At 36.1% G+C, this 22,784-nt stretch overlaps 1 protein-coding gene across 1 annotated transcript; it reads left to right on the top strand.

The window, feature by feature from the left end:
* Positions 1-1,534: 1,534 nt before the first annotated feature.
* Positions 1,535-22,205, top strand: LOTGIDRAFT_234306 (hypothetical protein; the record flags this gene model as incomplete). The annotated part of the gene is made up of 5 exons (XM_009061578.1): positions 1,535-1,640; positions 18,834-19,187; positions 19,773-20,096; positions 20,446-20,517; positions 21,346-22,205. 5 exons carry the CDS (start codon positions 1,535-1,537, stop codon positions 21,435-21,437), a joined length of 948 nt encoding a protein of 315 aa, XP_009059826.1. The 3' UTR covers positions 21,438-22,205.
* Between the last annotated feature and the right edge of the window lie 579 nt (positions 22,206-22,784).

Genomic DNA, 22,784 nt, shown 5'->3' with positions numbered 1-22,784 from the left:
AGAAGATAAGAACCTAGGATGCCCTAGAATCTATGACAGAAGATGAGAACCTAGGATGTCCTAGAATCTATGACAGAAGATAAGAACCTAGGATGCCCTAGAATCTATGACAGAAGATAAGAACCTAGGATGTCCTAGAATCTATGACAGAAGACAAGAACCTAGGATGTCCTAGAATCTATGACAGAAGATAAGAACCTAGGATGTCCTAGAATCTATGACAGAAGACAAGAACCTAGGATGTCCTAGAATCTATGACAGAAGACAAGAACCTAGGATGTCCTAGAATCTATGATAGAAGATAAAAACCTAGGATGTCCCCGGATCTATGATAGAAAATAAGAACCTAGGATATCCTAGCGCTAAGATCGTTTCGAGAATACTTGACCATGGCTTGATTTAAAGCAACGAGACAATGGTTCATCCATCCGCACCAAACTATTTCATAATTTCTGAATTAATCCAATAACTTGATAATTTATGACTTGACTGACTTGACTTAACAAAACAATGTTAAACTCGAAACCTGAAATCTTTCTATAAGCTGACATTTTACATTTTGTCAGATTTGTCGAATTTTTTGGTTCAGTTATTTTGAAAGATTCGCCTAGTTTTTTTGGTCAGTCTATTTGAAAGATTTGGGTTTTAATTTCGAGTGTTTATGTCCAAATGGATCGTCCGTCACATATCAATTACAGTGAACGAGATTAGTCTTTATTTTATCCGCATTCATCCCATAGTTTTCATTTTTACTTTTTTAAGGTCAAAGGTCAACGATTTACTTTGAAATGAAAATGAAACCTTCAAAGGGATGTAACCCTCTAATTTGTGGACGGTAGTCCAAAATATAGAAAGCGAAACAGCTGCGGAAATTACGCTGATCTTCTATCAGACGTTCGTGTAATTTCACAGAAACGTAACCGGATACGGTATTATACTATTTCAGCCTTAATGGTACTTGCGAGACTGACGTCATGATTTCATGAAATAAAGAAAACAACGGACGTCATAGTCTGGTCAAAGAATCACAGTAACCGTAGACGTCGAACGTAAGAGGAATAGTGCAAAAACATGCAAGTGTCCACGATCCACTCCAGAAAAAGCGCTTTTGAAATCCTGACAAAGTATATCAGGAATCACAGACGTCAAAAGGAACTTGAATAGTGCATAGATGATGCAAGTGTTCTCCACTAACGTACAAAAACTAGGAAACCGCTTTTAAATCCCCTTTTAAACGCAACTGTCATTTATGCAACTCGAAATCAATAAATATACAGCATCATTCAGAATGCATGTCACATTTTTCTATTTCATAACAACACACAGGGGGAATTAGCGTGAATCCATAGTAAATTATAAATGGCGGTTAAATGAGAGTGATCAAGCCGAGATTGGGTAATATTGGTTTAATCTATAGTAGAATCGATACTGTAATCATTATGTAACGTAATTTATCACTCTTCAATCCACGTTAATACCCGTAATATGTAATATAGCATCAGTCTTGGTGGATCAAACTGATAATATAAGAAGAATGTGTGGACAAACTGGAAAGAAACTGATCGGTCGACTTCATCTCTGTACCGTGAAAGGCCTGCTGGCTCAGATGCAACTTTACGGAAACTGCCGAATGTTGTCGAGTGAGTGGATGTCTTGTGTAACTGTCTAGCTAGCTTACTTATGGTACCACGCATTGCTGTTTCTCTTTTTGTGACCATGAGGACTTGATTATCAAAGGGTTACTAGTCTGTTTCCACAAGAAACCCTTGATCCAACTGAGAGATATTCCCATCACAAGACTTTGATTGTTTGGGAATTACGTTTCCCAAACCTTAAAACCGTCATAAGAAAATATTACAACCCCCCTCCTTTTCTCTCCCTTAAAAAAAGTTAAAATCTTTAATTAGCACGTATCGTTATCCATTCAATCATTTTAACAAAACAAAAAAATGGAGTTTCCAAATTTGAAGAGATAGGAGAACGAGATAATTCAATTTGATAAAAAATTCTCCATCATGTAATAAATTATCTTGTTTGAACAGTGGAGAGATTTCAAGGGGAGATTATCAATTTATCATTAATTCTCTCCCTTTAATTTCCCAGTTTTCATCAATTTATCGTAAAATCTGCAGTTAAAGGTATACTACCTCTTAGAATAGACAAAAAAATTTAAATTCTCAAACTTGGTCAACAAGTGCATATATTCATCAGTTGGACTTACCAGGTGCCACGACTAAAGAATAGAATCTCTATATAAGACGTTAACGGAAACACTCTTCTGAGCATGTTTCAAAATTATTTAGTTTAACGAATTATTACTTAGTTTTATGGATTTATTTGACTATAGAGGAATTCTTTCGTGTAGTTTCAACACAAGTTAGGTTCACTGATGAAAGAAGACTCGTTTAAACCAAGTTGTAAAATTTAAATTTTTGGTCATCCTAAGAGGTAGTATACCTTTAAGTTTATTTCAATCAACAGACTAAGGTTTGCTTTGAAGAAGTGCGAATGTCGTGTAAAATTAAAGACGTGATGAAAAGGACACCCCATTTGATCGAATTAAGGACTGAGTATTAGATTTTCACTTGTATTGATTTGAAAGAAGTCTGTGGGGTGTTTTTGATGTTTTTTTCCATGAACTGAGTTCAATATATATCCCAGATCATTCTAAATCAATGACGTAGACATGAGTCCAATATATAGATTACAGTATTTAATAAGAAATGAATGACGAAAACTAGAAAGAGTAAGCGTTTTGCACCCGCAGTGACAAATAATCCCCTCCCCCCCCCCCCCCCCCCCCCCCCCCGTTAGAAAAATGGTTTGTATCCCAACCACTCCAAATGTATCCCTACTTTATTTTTCACAATTTTGAAAATTTTCTTGGGGATAAAACCGACTCCCGCATTCCCTTAAGCCTCCCGCCTATTTGTACCCCCAGTCTCGTACCCATCGAGCAAGGCCTTGCACCCCTTACCCCCAAGAAAAGAGGCTGGCCCGGCTTTGCACCGACCCCCACCCCCACTTTCACAGCCCCACCCCCACACCCCCCCCCCCCCCAACCCTCTTGGGAAATTTTGTGGCCCCTGCTCGGACCCTTAACCTTATGCTTCCTAGGACCGTCAATGCAGACGAGATTCATATTCTTTATATGAGTAAAAAAATATATTAAAATATTGTTTTAAAAACAACGTGATCAATAAAGATTAGTGAAACATGTGGATCAAAAACTGAACTTCCAGGTTGTTATGTCTGTTTCCGTACTGATTACACCAATTCACATTGGAACCATATTTCAATTCTCTTAGACTATTGTAAATTGATGAATGGTTCGAACTCTTGGGCACCTAATTCCATAAATCTATAGAAATATTATCGCTAATCTGTCGAATTTAATGTTTTCTGTAACAGATTACGGTCGATTAGAAATCTGTTTATCAAAATATAAAATCATTTTTAAAAATCTCTGTTTCTCTTGCAAGTTTCCGTGGACTGTTGTGCTTCATTAGGTCGGTTATTTATCGGAATTAAAATAGCTGGTATTGATCAGAGAAACAGTTCAATCATCATTACAATCCAAACTTCATGTCTGCACTCAGCACAACAAATGGTTTTTCTGCCTCTGCCTTGAGCGACAACAATCAAAATAGTTATTGCATCGATGCTGGTCCGGCTGAAAGAGTGTATTTTTCTGCCTCTCTCTTAAGTCCATAATCAAAACAGTAAATGTATCGATCTTGAATAGAAACTATTCCAACGACCGTGGGTCTATGTACTGAATTACATTAGAGTTAATTTTGGTTTTGATATAGGATGATGTTGCGATTGTAGAAGGTACCTTGAAAACACAAATATAATTAATTTTCCGATCGTAGATCTTCCAATTGAGTACATGTATATGTGTATCCCTATAGCAGGAAATCCCTTGAGCTAATATTCGTACCAAATCAAACTGCTGTTGCGATTCCAACTAACTTCTTCCATCAAATCGAATCATAGATTACATGATTTTCTTAAAGTTAAATTTCGTACCAAAAGAAAACACACTGTTGCGATTGTAGATCTCCCAATTGAGTAAACATAGTATACATTTCCAAAACCTAAAAAAACTCCAGCCTTTTTTCTCTTGGGGTAATTTTCGTACCAACTGAAATCACACTGTTGCGATTATAGAGCTTCCAAATAACTTCTTCCATCGAGTCATTGATTACGTGATTTTAATTAGATTTAACATGATTACAGGCAGTCAGTTAAACAGATTTCGTGCTTAACTTTCTGTATTTCAACCAGGGTCGGCTCAGAGCACGACTTCACAAAGATACTTAGTCATTGGCTGTCATTGGCTGTCAGACCGCAGTGTTTATAACTCTGGTTTGATACATGTCTTCCAACCTAACCGACAATTATAGCAGTGTAAATTGAATCAGTCAATTCGAGTCTCTTTGGTGTTTTTCCAATGTTTTCTCATTACAGTAATCGCGGTTCAAAGCGAACAGCAATAAGGAAACAGCCATAGAACGAAATGAAAAAAATTTTTATCAAATAATAATTTCTGACATTTCCAGACAATGCTCTTAAAAAGACAGATGCGCCATTTATTTGAGTCTTGAAAATATGTAAATAGTCTTCAGAACTACTAGAAATGTACGAAAATCGCACGATTCCTCCAAAAAATACCTCAAACTAGGAATATAAAGTTCTATTTTTTTTATATATGTCTTTTCTATATGATAGAGGAAGTTAAAAAGACGAGTCGCGAATAATTCTGGACACACATGCATTTGAAGACTCAAATTTCGAAGGTGAGCTGTGAACACTATTACTGATTAGCTTAGTCGAATAATTCCCGTTTCTGAGACTAAAATATGATTGGTCCATTGAATGGCGAACCCCGTTAACAATACGTTATGTCTTAAAAATCTCGAAAATGTTTAACATTCAACAGAGTGAGATTCATTATGTAAACAGACTTTATTCGAATGAGCATCAACTATCATTTACAATTAAATCATATTGGTTGATAACGTTTCAATTAATCTGCTGTCAAAACCTTAATTAATACATGTATCATCGATATATCGATGGTCAAACAGAACTCGAATGTACATTGCCACAGTAAAACGCAACGAGGACCGTACCCTCGTCACTTCGCACCTTAATATCATCAAAAAGGTGTGTCTATATCTCCAACAGATATTACCAATATCGATATGTTATCAGTTAGGTAGGTACGTCTATATTAATGACAAGCGCCGCTCCGCGGGTAAACCGGACACCGATTTACTGTTATCTTGATAGGGTTGGATAGTATCTAGATAACGATTTATGAGCAAGTCGAAAAGTTGAAATGGTATATCTAAAGAACGTCTAAAGAACGTTTTGTATCTTATAGGAATGATCTATCAATATTATATACTTTTATGTAACTTTCTCGTCGATTCTAACATAATTGCACACCGCACAGCGTTGTCCTTCATTAGTCCAATTAGGCGAAGAAGAATATGACGTAAAATTCCTTTTCATTTCATCATATTCATAACACAAGAAATACCGACAAATGTACTTCATACTTCTCTGATAGTAAACATTGCGTACTCGGTTTAAAATAAGTCAAGTAGGATGTAAAACTCCATTTCAATGCGTCTACAAAGCTTACTGACTCATTCAATCACTGGCCACAAATATTACCCAAAGTGACTTCATTATTAGAGAGCGTGTAACCAATATCGCCCTCTGTCGACGACTGATTATTTACTCTGTAGAAAGCTATACAGTACTGTAGAATAGAGAAGTACACGGCAGTGAGTGAGTGCACCAGTCAGCGAAAGGCTCTAGGATTGTAGTCAAGTTTAAGGATTTAAAATGAAGGATTTTATAATGTTAGGGATTTTATTTTTAATATCTTTAGTGAAAGGTAAGTTTTGATTTTATCTCTTATTTTGTTATCTTTTTTGTCACACATTTAGACATTTTTGAATATGTATTTTACTATAGTAAGTAATCGTATACTAAGTCAAGAAAACTTTGGAATTTACTTAAATGTCTCTCTGTCTCTGTCCCGATTTCACGAATTGTAGACAAACTTCATTCCTTGGCACTCTATTCTTCTTGTTCGTTGACACAAAAAGAAACATTTTTCAATTCGTAGTTTACCTGCGCGGCAAAATTTAGCAAGTCAACATAGGTTTACTCAAGAAAACTCTGGAATTTACGAAAACATCTCCCGGTTCTGATTAGCAAATTGTAAACAACCCTCTTTTCTGGGCACTCTTTTTTCATCTTCTTTGTATACAATGTTTCGATATTTTTACAACAGAGATAGATTTTGCATGTATAGGCCTACACAGAATTCACAGAAATTTTTCCGGTTCCCGACTTAAACAAATTTTGACCAACCAAGGGATGAAAAATGTAACAATCTTTCAACAGTAACTGTTTATCTATTAATGTTCATAGTGACACAATTAACAACATTCTTACCATATTTATTTTATCAGCGATATCATAGCCAGTAATAAACATAGTAAGACTACTAAAAGAGGGGGGGGGGATGTTTTCCAGAGTCCTTAATGGAAGTATCTCTTGACCGAATAAAATAGTTGGGTCCGAGACGATGGTGACAATATCAGTAATTCTGGGACACTGTAATTTTCGAAAAACGATTCAACGATGAAATGATTTAGGCACAATAATTGATATCGATTAATTTTACTCTCACAAAATCCCCCCTTTAAGCCCTGTTATAAGTTGATAGAGTTGACGAGTTGATAAACCTAATTCCAATATGATCAGGTTTTCAAGAAATGCTGAATATATAATAGCGAGACAACTGCCACAGTGTTTATTATAGTGTCTTCGGACTTGATGCTGGTGAGTTAAAGACGGACCTTCCGGGACAACTTGCCTAACACTAGTGATTAGGGTGATTGGAGAGTAACCAGTTACTATTCAATATAAGGCACTGGCACAGTGTCACCGGCCAATTGATGTCGAATACTTCAACATGCCTACGTCTTATCAATAGTATAATAAACCTAACCGCATCAGCCTGCACACCGTGGCATATCAGGTATATATTTTAAACTTCGACTTGGCTGACTTGAATTACAAGAATTTAAAAGTTATTTATTGCCAAATTGACCCTCTTACTACAACTGATACAAAATTTAAATTTAGGCAAGTCATGTCATTTAGATAACGAATAAACGCCGTGAACTAGGGTGGGTGGTGAGTCTCACTCTTTCAACTACCTTATCGTTTTCTAGGCTGTTTTGCTGACTCTTTTTTGTTTGTCAACTCGGCACCCTTTCAGATAGTCCACATAGCTAATAATCTCCCTCTTTCAACAACCTGTCTGAGACGAAGTGGCTCAGTAAGTTAACCTGAAGATCCTGGGTTCAATCCCGACATAGGTCGAAAAAATACATTCGGATTTTTCCACCCTGTCAGTGATGCAGGTAAGAGGGGCTGACATGGAAAACACCAGTCGTCCGGATGGGACAATAAACCGAGGCCCCGTGTGCTACAGAATGTGCACGTTAAAGATCCTTTGTCAGTTTGGAATCGAAAAAAGAGCAGGCTAATCTTTGTCCTGGCAAAATTTTCCTCATTGCACCCTGCATGGCGTTGCCCGTCTTCATTAGCCCACAAGGTACAGAAAAGTAAAACTCCATTCATTTCTTCCAATAAATCTTAGCAAAGAAAATCCCAGTCCACAATCAAGCTACGTCGCCCCACTATGATATATAGTACTTTGGTGCTGACGAAATTCGTCATGCTCACCCTTCTTTGTGTTTGTCAACTCGGCATATCTATTGGATCAAAGCGTAACTTTGAGTAATTTTGATTCAATAGATTTTATGGTTTGAAAATTCATAAATGTTCAATCAATTATAACGGTATTGTTAAGTTTTGAGATGACATGTTCGGCCTTTTCAGACGAAACAATTAAATTTGACATTTACCATGATGAGAGCCACACGCTATGTTGTCATTCACCGATGTTTTTAATTAGAAAATTACCCAAAATATTTCCTGAATACTAGGTTTTTTCCGCTTCTGCTGCCCTTTCAACACGTTTTCTTCCTGTCTGTGATGCAAGTCGGAGGGGCCGATATTGAGTGTCTAGTCGTTCGGATGAGACAATAAACCGAGACACCGTGTGCTACGTTAAATATCCTGCGACAGTTGGAAATAAAAAAAAGAGTAGGTTAATGCCGATGCAAAATTCATCTAATTGCATACTGCATGGTGTTGCACCGCTTTATTAGCCTCATCAGGTGCAAAAAACTAAGACGTAAAACTCCATTCATTTCATTTCTTCTTTTGTCTTATAATTGGGACTTTGGATTCGAACCATATATCCTACCCAATTTTCATTTGGCACAGATCTTAAAATATGGCACGAATCGTACACACGCTCAGTGTGAATTACTGCAAATGACAGCGAAAGCAAATGGCCACTACATGTTCGTGTGCCAAAACAATCGACCTCTGTGGACCCCTGTGTTCACAATACAAAGCAAGTGTTTAAAGTAACAGTGGGGTGTTTGGTTATTACATGACTTGTTACGTCAGGGTCAATCTTGCTTTATTGCTTTTAAACATATTGGTCGACAGGGGCTAGCAAACAGGCTGGGATTAACATATGGGGCTGAACCCTAGGACAATCATTTCATTATACCAGTGACGTAATGACCATCTTCGCTAACTGTGTTCAGTGTCACCATCTTCTCAACTGCTCTGGGGTCGATCGAGATAGTACCTTCGGATTTTTAACCCGGATTCCCCTGTAACTTCCGAGGAGCTGAAAAAGCGTTAAGTCGTTTGGTTGGGATAATACACCGATTGTCATCATAATGTTTCTGCCCCAGAAGAGGATTCGAACCCACGACACCAAAGCGTCTAGCTGACGACAATCAAATTCTCTAAACACCGAGCTATTCCACTGCCAGCGATAGAACAACGTATGAACGTTTACACAGTTAACCCCTTAAATGAGATACTCATTTATAAAATGAATGGAATTTTACGTCCTACTTTTCTGCAACATGTGGGCTAATGAAGACGGATACCACCATGAAGAATGCAATTAGGAAAATTTTGTCAGGACAGCAGCATTAGCCTTCTCTTCTTCGATTTCCAACTGTCGAGGGATCTTTAACGTGCACGACCTGTTATATTTATAGCCAGGCAAGGGCAAGGATAGGTGATAGTTTTCGGACTACGTTTCTCTTTGTTATGTTATTTATCCATGTATTCTTCTTTATTAAAACAGAACCAATTAATTCTGAAGAAATAATAGAAACTGCTAATAGGTCCATTCGTCCGCCTCTCGACATTTTATTTGTTTGTTTGTATGTGATAATTAATGATGTCCACATCAGTTACCTTGGAAACAAGATGTCGTAATGTAACATGTTAATTATTTTGATATACCTGTAATACGGTGGTTTCTATGGGAACAATCTTAGCGACAGATGAGTCTAATTACCTCCAAAAAAGAAAGTTGAAGTGTTTTGCATAGGTTAAATTTGCAAAATATGTAATAGTGTTATATTTTTATTTCACTTTTGCAAAGATAGTAGTTCGACAAAGATCTCTTGATAATAAAAAATACTCCTATTATTTCCTTTATAGTCAAGTCGGTAAAGACAATCTTGTGAAAGAACAGGCAAAATAATTCTTATGTTATGAATTAATTTATTTTGTAAACGGCTCATTAACATTATCAAAAGAATGACTTAAAATCTGTTTTGGTTTATTGCTCGTAGATCACGGGTGAGCGATTTTATGAATAGGATAGATAAATATTATCTAAGCAATATTTATACGGTTTATAATATTTTTTTTGAATATATTTAGGATAGAGATCATATTACAGAAAATGTAACACAATTTTCATATGCAGTGTTTCGTTAATTTACCAACAGCATACTACTCCTGTGTTTAATTTACGCAATATTTCTACAATTTACATTGTTATCATCATTTTATATGGAATACTTTTCCTTAGTTTGAACCCCAGGTACTTATTTGCCTGACAGACGACAATCCATGTTAACTACGAAGTGTTGGTGTAAGTCAAGGAGCTCCCTTTAGACCTTTGTTGTTCTCTTCAATAAACAATGACATAAACAAAAGTCTTATTCCAAAAACAAATTGTTTGTTTATTGAACTTTTGTATGTTTTTGAACATAATGGCCAAAGCAAAATCATATTTGAAAATCGTTAAAAGAAAAAAAAATGAAGCGATTTCTTAGTAATATTATTTATGTATCTTTGCCTCGGGTATATGCCAGGATGTAAAACAGTGTCCTTGTGATATTTTTTATGAGCTAAAAAAGTAAGAAATGTAAATGAAATGCGCCTGTGGCAGTTTGAAACATCACTTTATTATATTTGTTGACCGTTGGAGTAGATCGTCTATCAACGTATTTTAAAGAGATACTACCTCTTAGGATGACCAAAATTAGTCTTTGTTAATCAGTGGATTTACCTGGTGCCAAAACATAAAAGCAGAATCACTAAAATCCTACAAATCAATAAACCTACAAGTTATTATTGAAAAACGCCTAATATTTTTTAGTGCTCTGTTTTTAATTTGGCACCTGATCCACTGATGAATGTATTCTCTCATAGTGCAAGTTTAAAAATCTAAATTATATGTTCATTCTAAGAGGTAGTATTCCTTTGAAACCCACGACAGTTTTTAAGCTATAACCGTTAACCTTTTTGAATATTACCGTTAACCCTTTCTATGTCAAGTATGTTTATTAGCTGGTTTGAATTTGGTTGATTTGTCTACTATTTTATATTTCTGGCTCGTGTCAAAAACTTGAAGGGGTTTGGGGTTGTAATGTTAATACGAGGTCCATGAGGTGTTACTCCAAATGAGTAACAGTTTGTCAGAGGGGGGTGGGGAGAGGGAGAGGGAGAGGGGTCTGTTAGGGTTGCTGACAATTAACCCCATAAAGTCCAATTCGGAGCCGGAGTGATTTCAGTAACTTCTGACGTTAGGACATCGAATTAGCCCTAAGCCTTTTATGCACTTTAACTGTATTGCATTAACATAATCCAGTACAGAACAGTAGGACGTAAAACTCCTTTCATGTTAGTCATTTACGCTGTTTCTGATCACCAGCCCCCAAATTATCGCTAAGCCTTTTATGTATACCTAAACTGTCTTTCATTTCATTTACCCATCATTAGTCAATTCTGGTACAGAAAAAAAAAATAAGACGTAAAACTCCTTTCCCATTAGTCATAACGTTGTTTCTGGTCACAAATCCTCGAATTAGCTCTAAACCCTTTATGTACCTAGAGTTAATATTTGCTCTGTGATACTTAGGTATTAATTTGAGCAATATTATATTAAGAGATGACAGTTAGGAGTTGATTGTTTACTCACATTTCAATATGTTCACACTTGAAACAACCTCTTCAAAAACAGCTTGACCCCTTTCTAAACTTTTGTTATATTTAAAAAGTAAAATTTGACGAATGTCGGTGTGTCATATTTGTTGTCATGTATTATAATGTATTATTTTGTATTATCTTGTATCGTGAATCATGATGTATGCTGCCCAACAATGCAATAAATATCTATCTATACAGGTACATTGAATAGTTCATACTTTAGGCGGAAGTAGGTTAGTTATCTCAGGACCGCATAGCGTGAAATTCTGAGAAACAACATGTTTCAGGTTCTGTTTTTATAGTTCTAGTTCATACTTTATAATGGTGCAACACTACGTGACTCCCGTGCTGAACATTATTGTAAAGGGTTCATTAGATCATTCATTTAAAAGTCTTCGAGAATGGAGTAAGACAGGGAGACGATTTTTCGCCTATCTTATTCATTAACTTTGTAAATGGTTCTTAAATTCTGCAAAGCCCGTCATTTCAGATGGTTCATGGTATTCTCCCCCACACATCGCAGGGTCCTACGCCTATAAAAAGGGCAATCCCCTATTTGTCGAAACTATTTATCTAGAAGTGTGAATTACTTTGAATGGCATCTTTGATGTACTTTTGGTCACTTCAAACATCACTGGATCTTGTCTTGTATTCACTGATTAACCAAACCATCATAAATTCAAAACTGATAGCGGGTAAACACTTGAAAATTGTCCAAGATGACCAATCTGTTAGAAGAGAGGGATATTAATCTGACCAAGGGCCGAAATATTAGTTTACTTTTCTGATTTGAAAATCGTAAACAAATCCGAAGATAATAACATAGGCAGTTTGAAAGTTATTAAAGAGGTCGTAAAGAGTTTTCTAAAATTTTTAAATAAAAGAGCCATTTTCCATCAGTTGTCTGTGATTCCTGGAATGCTCCGTGGTATATGACGCCATTGTCGCTAAAAGCAACTATCGTTATTAACAAGAACGTGAAAAATACCCCGACAATTGTAAATCTAAAAGAATAGGCAAATGCCACTATCCTGTCAAAATTTCCCTTATTGCACACTGCATGAAATTACCCGTCATTTGTCCAATCAGGTGTAGAAAAGAAGGATGAAAAACTCCATTTCATTCTTTCAAGAACCTCAAGCTTTTCTTTATGACACCATTATTGTAAACTATCTGACCAAAATCTCATGATTGCATTCCTTCTTGTTACAAACCTCGCCTTCGGACCATACAAACTTCATCTTGAATTCATCTGTCACTCTAGCGGATTATCAGCTTAGAGAATTTTTCTAACTTTCAACTTCACTAAATCTATTTATAATCATTCTAAATAACTTAAAATCAGTGAATCGAGAAATGAATCGTCTACTTTCACGCTTTCCACATGATTTCAGTAACCCTAGACTTTAAATAGGCAGAGTTTAGCATATTAAAGGGATTGTAAAGGGGTTTTCTAAACTTTTTATGTGTATCTGGACCACCACTTTGTGGTGTCTATTTGAACCATTCTAATTTTCAGTCAGACGTCTGTGGTTCTTGCAATTCCATTTAAACTGTGTGTTTAATGACGTCACTATCGCAAAGTTCCATGTAATATAATTATGATATGATGTATTGGTATACTAGCTCATAAAAGCTTTCTTTTTACTGGTATTGCAAGAACCACAGACGCCGGATTCAAAATTGGAATGGTGCAAATCTATGCTATCAGTGTCTCTGATACAGATAGAAATGTTAAGAAAACCTCGGTACAATCCCTTTAAGGGACGCTGTAAGGGGGTTGGCTAGACAGAGATCTATACGTTTTAAATTATAGAGGTTTTATTGTTATATTTTTCTCTTTTTCTCATCAAAATTGGTTTAGGATTTCACCAATCTACAATTTCATCCTTTAACTTTCATAAATAGATCTCCCTTGGAGTTAAAAGCTTGATTGTAATCCCTTTTGATCCCTAACAGACTCCCTGTGTCTAATCCCTAACTGACTGACCATCGGTCAGCTCTCATGAGTTGACCAGCCTCCTTATTTCTTTATTTCACCTCTCAGTGGTCTCATTATCTTGTCAATCAAAATCGCTCACGGTTTTGTCTGTTTTACAGATTTTAAACATTTTCATTTTACAGTTATTTGCAATGTTTTTTTTCTGATACCTGATCCCTTTTTAAAATCATTGAGTCGAGGCAATATTGATATGCACGACAAATTTACATGATTTCATATAGACATATTTGGTATTTGGCTTACATGTATGCGGACTTTATGAAACGACTGTCCAATAGACGCCGTCGATAAGAAAAATTCGCAGCACCTGATATGCATGAATAATCAATCTAATATGCATTTAACATGGGTGTAAAGCAAGGATCGCTATTTAGACCATGTCTTTTTACTGCTTCTTTAAACGACCTTCAGAAACGAGGCGTCTTTGACATTTAATACCTTGAGAAGATTTGATTTTAATTACGATTTTATAAACTTATATCATGCAATAAAGAAATCTGTCCTGTCATTAATATCGAAATAAGCTATGATTGTAATTCTAACTTCAAGCACGGGGGTAGTTTATATTATTTCTTAATTTCTATCTAGTTTTTCAGTGAAAATATTCTCAATGCCTTTAAAATCTTGAGATTCTAACGGACGCCCAAACAGGGCCTTAAGGTGCGGGCACACGAGAGGTCTTAGTCGGAGACTTTTGTCGCCGATTTGAGTCTTGTCTTGAGTTTCAACGACTGACATGGGAACACGAGGAGACAAAAATCTCCTGTCGGTTGTTTTCCACCTCTGTCGATAATCACGCGCGTAGCATGCAATTGAAGACTATCAGCGACAATTATCAAACTTGTTTGATATTATAAATCCTGTCGGGGATGTGATAATCTTGTCGTGGAATCACGGGCACACGCAAAATTTTCTCAAGACTCTAATCGGCGACAAAAAACTCCGACAAAGACCGCTCGTGTGCCCCACCTTTAAAGGGATTCTTGTCACAAATATCCCCTGATATTTCCGCTTGAATATTATTTTGAGGTGGTGTGGAAATGTTGAAGACCAATAATTTCAATACTACATGTCAAGAAATGAGATCGTGGGACATAATTTTTTGAATTGATCTTTGATCAGCTTTGGTAGTTATTCACTTAAAAAAAAATATTTCAGCACAAATGTGCCATCAAAATATTTAAAGGTAATTGAAAAGATCGTTTAAAAATATTTACTTGCTATTTATTACTTTAAGTTAATGCTTTATGCGTAACCGTGGTGTTCTGCACGAAATGTCGTCAAGTGTCGATTTACACCACGAATATCTATTATTCTTAAAAGAAATTTGATCCATGAATATAGACAGGAAGACAAGTGTATGTATTGTAAGAGAAAGAGTGTATTTGAATTCAAATGAAGTTTTATTTTTAAAGAGATAAATTCGCGTAGATTTTCTTTATACTAACAAGTCCAATTTAATCCTTAATTTTTCGCGATCTTCAAAGACCCTAAACCAGTTATTCTGTTCGAATTTCTCGTCAGCCTTTTGGCAAATGTGGTGTTTAAATTTCCCCACAACCCATTTAGTGTGGTAACAACCCATAGTGTAGTAACAATCCATATTGTGGTAACAACCCCTATTGTTGTAAAAAACCATATTGTGGTAACAACCCCTATTGTTGTAAAAAACCATATTGTGGTAACAACCCCTATTGTAGTAACACACCTATTGTGGTAACAACCCCAATTGTTGTAAAAAACCATAGTGTGGTAAATTTGAAAAATGTTATTTTAACAGCCTCTATTGTGGTAACAGTGAATAATCACCATGTATACAATTTATGTAGATCTACCCAGCCTACACTAGCGGTATATCAGTTACTAACTAGATCCAATATCGACTAGGTAAACTCAGTTGTAGGGTTTTAGTAATAGTTATAATCTCCACTAAACAAATATTTCATAATTTATACTCGTGTCAGGGTCAAAGTGGGCTTACCGTGTCGTAGGGGTAAACATTTTGTATGGGGGAGGGGCATGGGAAAGTTACATAGAAATATAAAAATATGGAAATACTACTGTTAAAATAGTGCTCAATACAGTAATTGTAGAGCGATATAGTACTACCACTGTTAAAATAGCGCTCAATACATCAATTGTAGAGCGATATAGTACTATCACTGTTAAAATAGTGCTCAATACAGTAATTGTAGAGCGATATAGTACTACCACTGTTAAAATAGCGCTCAATACAGTAATTGTAGAGCGATATAGTACTACCACTGTTAAAATAGTACTCAATACATCAATTGTAGAGCGATATAGTACTATCACTGTTAAAATAGTCCTCAATACATCAATTGTAGAGCGATATAGTACTATCACTGTTAAAATAGTCCTCAATACATCAATTGTAGAGTGATATAGAAATACCACTGTTAAAATAGTACTCAATACATCAATTGTAGAGTGATATAGAAATACCACTGTTAAAATAGTACTCAATACATCAATTGTAGAGTGATATAGAAATACCACTGTTAGAATAGTACTCAATACATCGATTGTAGAGTGATATAGAAATACCACTGTTAGAATAGTACTCAATACATCGACTGTAGAGTGATATAGAAATACCACTGTTAGAATAGTACTCAATACATCAATTGTCGAGTGATATAGAAATACCACTGTTAAAATAGTGCTAAATACATCAATTGTAGAGCGATATAGAAACACCACTGTTAAAATAGTGTCCAATACATCAATTGTAGAGTGATATAGAAATACCACTGTTAGAATAGTGCTCAATACATCAATTGTAGAGCGATGTAGAAGTATTAAAACGTATCAGAGCGTAAGTAAGAGCCGAAACGTTTCAAGCTAGCTAGCCATATGAACAATTTATAAAGTATGCCTCATTAGTTTTTAAACGCGAGAGATAAATACTAATCAAATATTATAGGTAATAGGATAATGGGAATTTGATTAAAAATAAACAAAGTGGACAACTGTGTGGTCAGTTACAATACTAATTATATCAGAATTGACCTCTTATAACACTGGTCATCATTGAAGGGATCAAGGCGTCGAACTTCTATAGGTAGGGGTCGGGGGATAGGCCAGGGCCACTTCTACTAAAGAAAGAGGGGATATTTTTTATATTTGAGATGAATGCTCATTCGACACTCCTCGGTAGTTTCTGTAAAGCCGTATAAGCACTATAGCATAACTTTCACTCTAGGCCTTGTGATGAATATTCAGCCAGTTTCAATATTTATGAAATGTTCAATATGTAAATATTTATCATAAATAATCGAGTATGGTGTTTAACAATATTATGATAATTATTCTGAGATAATTGGGTCAAAGTTTCGGTCTGTAATTTTGCAAACATCAGCTGTATACTTATTTCGATTTTTTCACTTTCATCGATCCTTCTAAAAGGGATTGAAAGCCGAATTTCTCTCAAAAAAAGGAGAATTCAAACCCATGGCAGATGTGCACCTAGAAGATGACAACCCAAATCAAACCTTTGGGCGGAATTAGGCGGAGTCTTATACTTATTTTGCCACCGATAGAATATTTTGACAATGATCTTGTCACAAACTCGTTATCAAACTTATTAAATACGTTTTGACAGATGTCGTCCAGCTTATCAGGATCAGTGATCTTTAGATGGGCATATTACTTGAATTTCATTGAGGTACTCCTAAATATATTTTGATTCATTTACAATTATGTATCTCAATTATAAATATTGCATGAGCTATTAACCCCCTTCTTCATTATCCGTGTTAATAGGGTTAAATTCTTACCCTAGGGCACGCCGATTAACCTTGTTTTATTTTCATTAAAGATTCGGGTGCAATTTGGTGTTTAAGGGGTTAAGCAATACAAACGTGTACAAATTAAATATGAAGTATAATGGCGTTGTTGGGGTTAATAAGAACATGAAGCGTTAAGACAAACATTGATAATCGTTACAGGGATACAGTCATCAAAATATCCCCTTTATAGGAATTTTAGGTTAATTTTGCTGTCAAGTGATGTAACGAAAGCACAGACACAGGCATGTAGGCATAACCTCTAGTGAGAGAGTATTGTTTGGGCAGTTAGTTTGAATATAATTTGAATATATGAAATGGAAATCCATAATCTTGGGGTGACTTTTCTACGGAATTAACCGAAATAAAGAATAATATTAGCGAGATTTTGCCTAATTGGGGACCTTAATTGTAACGCGTGAGTTTCCATTCTGAAAAGAGATACAGATAGCTGAAATGTGATAAGTTGGTAAAGCAAATGACTATAAAGATAATTGAATTGAGCTTTATCAGCTGATATAGCAGCGTTGTGTATGATAAGCAGCAATGACGGGGGTGGCGCCATGTACTGTATAGTTACCCCTCATCCCCTGTAATAAAATTTTGAGGAAATAGACCAAATATGGTAGCATGTAACTACTGAATGTAGAAGTATCTTACTTGGACAGTTCGAAGACTTAGCGACATGCTTATAATTGTTCCCCTGATCTTCTACAAATATTGTACTTCGGACTAAAACTGATCGAAAAACTCATTTCAACTGACCACAAAAACATTAAAGAATGAATAAAACAAGCGATAGTCTGTAACTTTGTCGGTGATTTTGAGATATTTTCCCAATGAAATGTTGACTCAAGTGTAGCCCATAGTCCCACCGACTCAGTCTTACAATTGTTATATTGTTATGTTGTATTTCATGTATGTCGTTGACAATCCATCAAGCACACGAGGCCAAATTTCCCACAAAATTACTTAGTTTTTAGCCTATCATCAACACAATAGGTTTCGCAATTATTTTGTTGGAATTTTTTCTATGTGTGCGCGAGGTATTGTTAATTTTCCATGCGAAATTCCGATGATTTGATTTTATAATCTCAGTCTAACGTCATGACGTCATGAGTAATTTGATGCACTGACGTCAAGGAGCACAATCTAATAAAATGACGTCATATCGTCATGAACACAATTCGATGCAATGACGTCCTTAAAACAAATCAGACGCGATGAACACAATCAGATACGACGAGACAATGAACACAATTCGATACAATGACGTCTTTACACAAATCAGACGCGATGAACACAATCAGATACGACGAGACAATGAACACAATTCGATACAATGACGTCTTTACACAAATCAGACGCGATGAACACAATCTAATACAGTAACGTCATGAACAATCAGGTAAAGCAAGACCATGAACACAATTCGATACAATGACGTCATCAAAACAATTCAGACACGATGAACACAATCTAATACATAAAAACTTCTTATATGATAGAGAGGGGGGCAATGTAGGTACTCTACTGAAGTGATGACCATGTTAAATGTAGCACTATTAGGACTTTGATATGGTTTTTCTGATTTTTCGTTGTAGGTGAATTCGTCGTTCCTGATTTTGTGTCAACAGAATTGGGTGGAACTATACGACTGGAATGTAAACTGGTTGGACAATATCGATGGTATGCCATCGCTTGGAAAAAAACATCCGAGGATGGAACCGTGAAACAATTAGTGAATTTACCTATTGATACCCGACAGCCGGAATGGAACAAAGAAGCGTCTAATATTTATGGATTCCGCTATTCCCCTATCATTAACATGGACGGTGAGATCACTGAGTTCAGTCTAAAAATCAAAAATGTGGATTGTTCGGATAGAGGAAAGTATTCGTGTATAGTGACTGGAAATTTCCCTGAGAAGACCAAAGATGTAACAGTTGAAGCTATATGTAAGTGACAAGCTTTAGAATCATTTTCAGCAGTTTAATACTACTTTGAAAACCATCGTATCATGAATACGGGTTTTGAAATGGTCTTATTTACACGAGGAAGTATGACGAATGGGGATGTCGTTTGTACACGATGTTAGAAACCCTGACCCATGATGTCTTATCAGATCAAGCGACCAAATTGACCAGCTCTGAGCAATCGGGCGGTCGCAAAGACCTAAACGCTCGGGTCGAAGACAAGTATACATGGGCAATTAATGGTAACTTGTGGCATCTGCGATTTTCCAGTCGATCAAATCAAAACGATTGACCAGATTCCCCCAGATTCTAAAAGTTGCTAGAATGATATGAGTTCTGTTCATGAGCCGCATTCTTCTTACAGAACCATTCGCCCTTCTAATATTATGGAAGGGTATTTGTGCCAGAAGTCGGTGTTACATATAAATGTAAAACCATCCTTTTTGTCAAAGCTTATGATTCACGATTGCTGTTTTTGCTGATGCTAATGCTGTTTGATTGACTTTCAGATTGGTTTCAGATTGATTTTATTAGAGTGCCTAAATATTTCTTTTTGTTCATTTTCAGCCTTGCCAACTTCACCGACAATAGAATATGATAAACTAGTAATAGAAAGAAACTCTACGTTCGAATTAACCTGCGAGGCGGAGATCGGGTTACCCTCTTCTAATATAGTCTGGTTACGCAAGACTAAAGATTCCAATGTGTTCGAGAGACTGGATGATCAAGGCAGGAGTGCCGTTACTGATATCACAGCTTGTGAGAAACGAGAAAGTTCGTCAATTGATATTTTTGTGTCCGATGAATCCGATGGTTCTATATACAGATGTGCCTTACATGGGCGCCATAATGAGGCCAAGTTCTATGATGAAGTCAAGGTCGAACTAGCAGGTTTGTAGCCAAATAGAAAAGGAGTTTTACGTCCTATTTTTCAGCATTTTTCTCAGGCTAATGATGACGGACAACTTCGTGTAGTCAGCAATTATGGAAGTCTGTAGCAAGAAAACACGGTGCTTGTGGAAACAGAAAACAGCGGTTTAACAAGAAAAAAAACGAAAGAGTTATGTCCCTTCTTTCTACGTCCAAACCAAAAAATGTGGCGGACATTTATAGCATCATTTGTCTCAAATTGAACTGCAAACGCCGATAGTGTTTGCTTTTTCCGAATGAACAAAACCGGATATGACGTGTTTTGTTATTTTATAAGCGTGAGAAAAATGCTCCGATTTACTACTTTCAGAAATTCCAACCACGGCAGATCCCGGGAACGATTCGGACTGTGATGGAACTGTTTGTATTTCCGAAAATAAAGGTAACGTCTACCCATCAGTTTACCCCTGGGGTATATCCTGGGTATTTGGGGTGGGGGAATGCCGAAAGTCACAAAAACTGGAAGCTCTGGCCTTCTGTCAGTATCGTCTGAAATCATTCTGTGGGCATTTTATGCTAAAACATACGTGACCTGATGCAGTAGCGGATGGATGGGGGACAACTGGCCAACTGCTGAAGCTGAATTTAAAGTTTGGTTACTCTGTGGTGGTGTCATAGTCGCAAGCCTCTCATAGAGCGTCTTAGAGGGTTCTCTTAAGAAAATTTTATCAAAAATGAATCTATTTTGTGCATTCCGACACATATTTTGTAGAAAAAAGTAGACATTTAGATTTGTCGAAAATAAAGTGGGGGGTACAATTGGGGGCAGATGCCTCCCTGTACCCTCACTGGCGCCGCCACTACGTGGTAGGTTGTTAAGGAGGGGGGGGGGTTGGTACTCTGGAAAATTTTCTAATGTAGGAAGTCGGAGAATACATTTAACGCGACTTTGGAAGTGAAATTGTAGTAAAACAATTAAGTTTTCATTTTTATTGCCGCCTAAATACGTCACTGATCTGATGAGCTATCTCAACCGACCCTAGGGAAAAATGATACGAAACTGGTACTTGGTGATGTTTAGCCGTCGAAATCACCGGAATGAGGAGAGTGTAAATGAGAAGTTGTGACGTTCTATCTGCTTCTCGAGAAAAGGATGTGAAGGGACGTAACTCTATTTAGCGAAATCTTGCGCTTTTGTGATGAAACACTTTCGGGAGTATATCAATATACTGGGGGTGATGTATAAATTCTGTATTTTTTCTATTTTCAGACCCTACAACCAATGATTCTGGAAACAGTTCGACAGTGAGGGTTTATAGTTTTATTTTATTATCATTATCATTATTGTATCAAAGTCTGTAGTCATCTGCCATCTTCGTTAGAAATAAAACAGTTTCTTTCCAACCGCTCAACTGAAATACCTGAGTAGGCTACAAAATTTCACGGACTTCACAATATTGCTAATATTATAGTTAAGATTTCTATGTATTCTACAACGTACCGAAAATATCTTAGGCCTACTGGAGGTACAATCGCGATCATTCGGCAATCCTCGTCAGTTTCCGTAAAACTGAATAGGTTGCAGAGCGCTAGCGTATGTTTCACGGTAGGCCGTTTGAGTCGCGATTTACGTTACAAGAAAATGTAAAATTGATGAAATATTGGAATTTTGTCTGCGATTTAATTTGACGAAAACACAGGAAAAAGATAGCAAAATCTTGGTTAATGCCATGGTGTGATTCGGAAGGGGAGCATGTGATTGTGAGCGCCATCTGCATCCAACAAACTTAACACCCCGCTTCAGGCTGTAAGAGTTGATGGTAATAATACCAACCAAAACGTCTATATTTTTAATAAAAATCGATAATCTCTGATATTAGCAATACTGTTTTTCGGTCAAGTGGTTGACGTATACTATACCAGCCTAGCTCTTCATATTTCGTCGTGTTCACTCATTGTAAATCTAAATAACTTGCTCTTTCAATCGTGTTCAGATGGATTACGTTTTATTCACAGGAAGTATAGGCAATGCTTATTAGGAACAAAGCAAATAATTGGTTGAATTGTATATGAGAAGCTGAACTTATCGTTATTATGAATGTCTTCAGATTCACGTCATAAGCTACATGTAAAAATATGTATATTGATTCACTGTCGTTTTTCATATTGTAATACATGGTTTTATTTTCATTTGTAAATTTCACTCACAGGCTAATTAATTCTGTAGGTTGTCTATGGGACGCTACTCTGTCAGTCGTTTGTTCAAAACAGACCACAGTTAAATTTTTATTCGGCATTACCATGAATTCAACGGTAGGCGTGTATCTAAGTAATTGATGAAGTTGAAAACAAGCCTTACTTTTTGAGTGTCTGATTTAAATTCCTCATCAGAACAGCTAGTTTGGTTGAAAAGTGGGTGCTTACCCTAATAAGCTTACCTATAGTCACTGGCCGTGGCCTACCCTTTTAGAAGCATTTAAGCATTAGATATATTTGTTTGTGTCAATCATTTTGTATGTGAATAATTTTGTATATGTATAATTTTGTATATATACAATTTTGTATATGTATAATTTCGTATATGTACAATTTTGTATATGTACAATTTTGTATGTGTATAATTTTGTATGTGTATGATTTTGTATATGTATAATTTTGTATGTGTATGATTTTGTATATATATAATTTTGGATATGTACAATTTTTGTA

Source organism: Lottia gigantea (assembly GCF_000327385.1).
Source record: "Lottia gigantea unplaced genomic scaffold LOTGIsca_49, whole genome shotgun sequence".
Classification (NCBI taxonomy): domain Eukaryota; kingdom Metazoa; phylum Mollusca; class Gastropoda; family Lottiidae; genus Lottia; species Lottia gigantea.
This window is presented reverse-complemented; position numbering and strand designations above follow the sequence as displayed.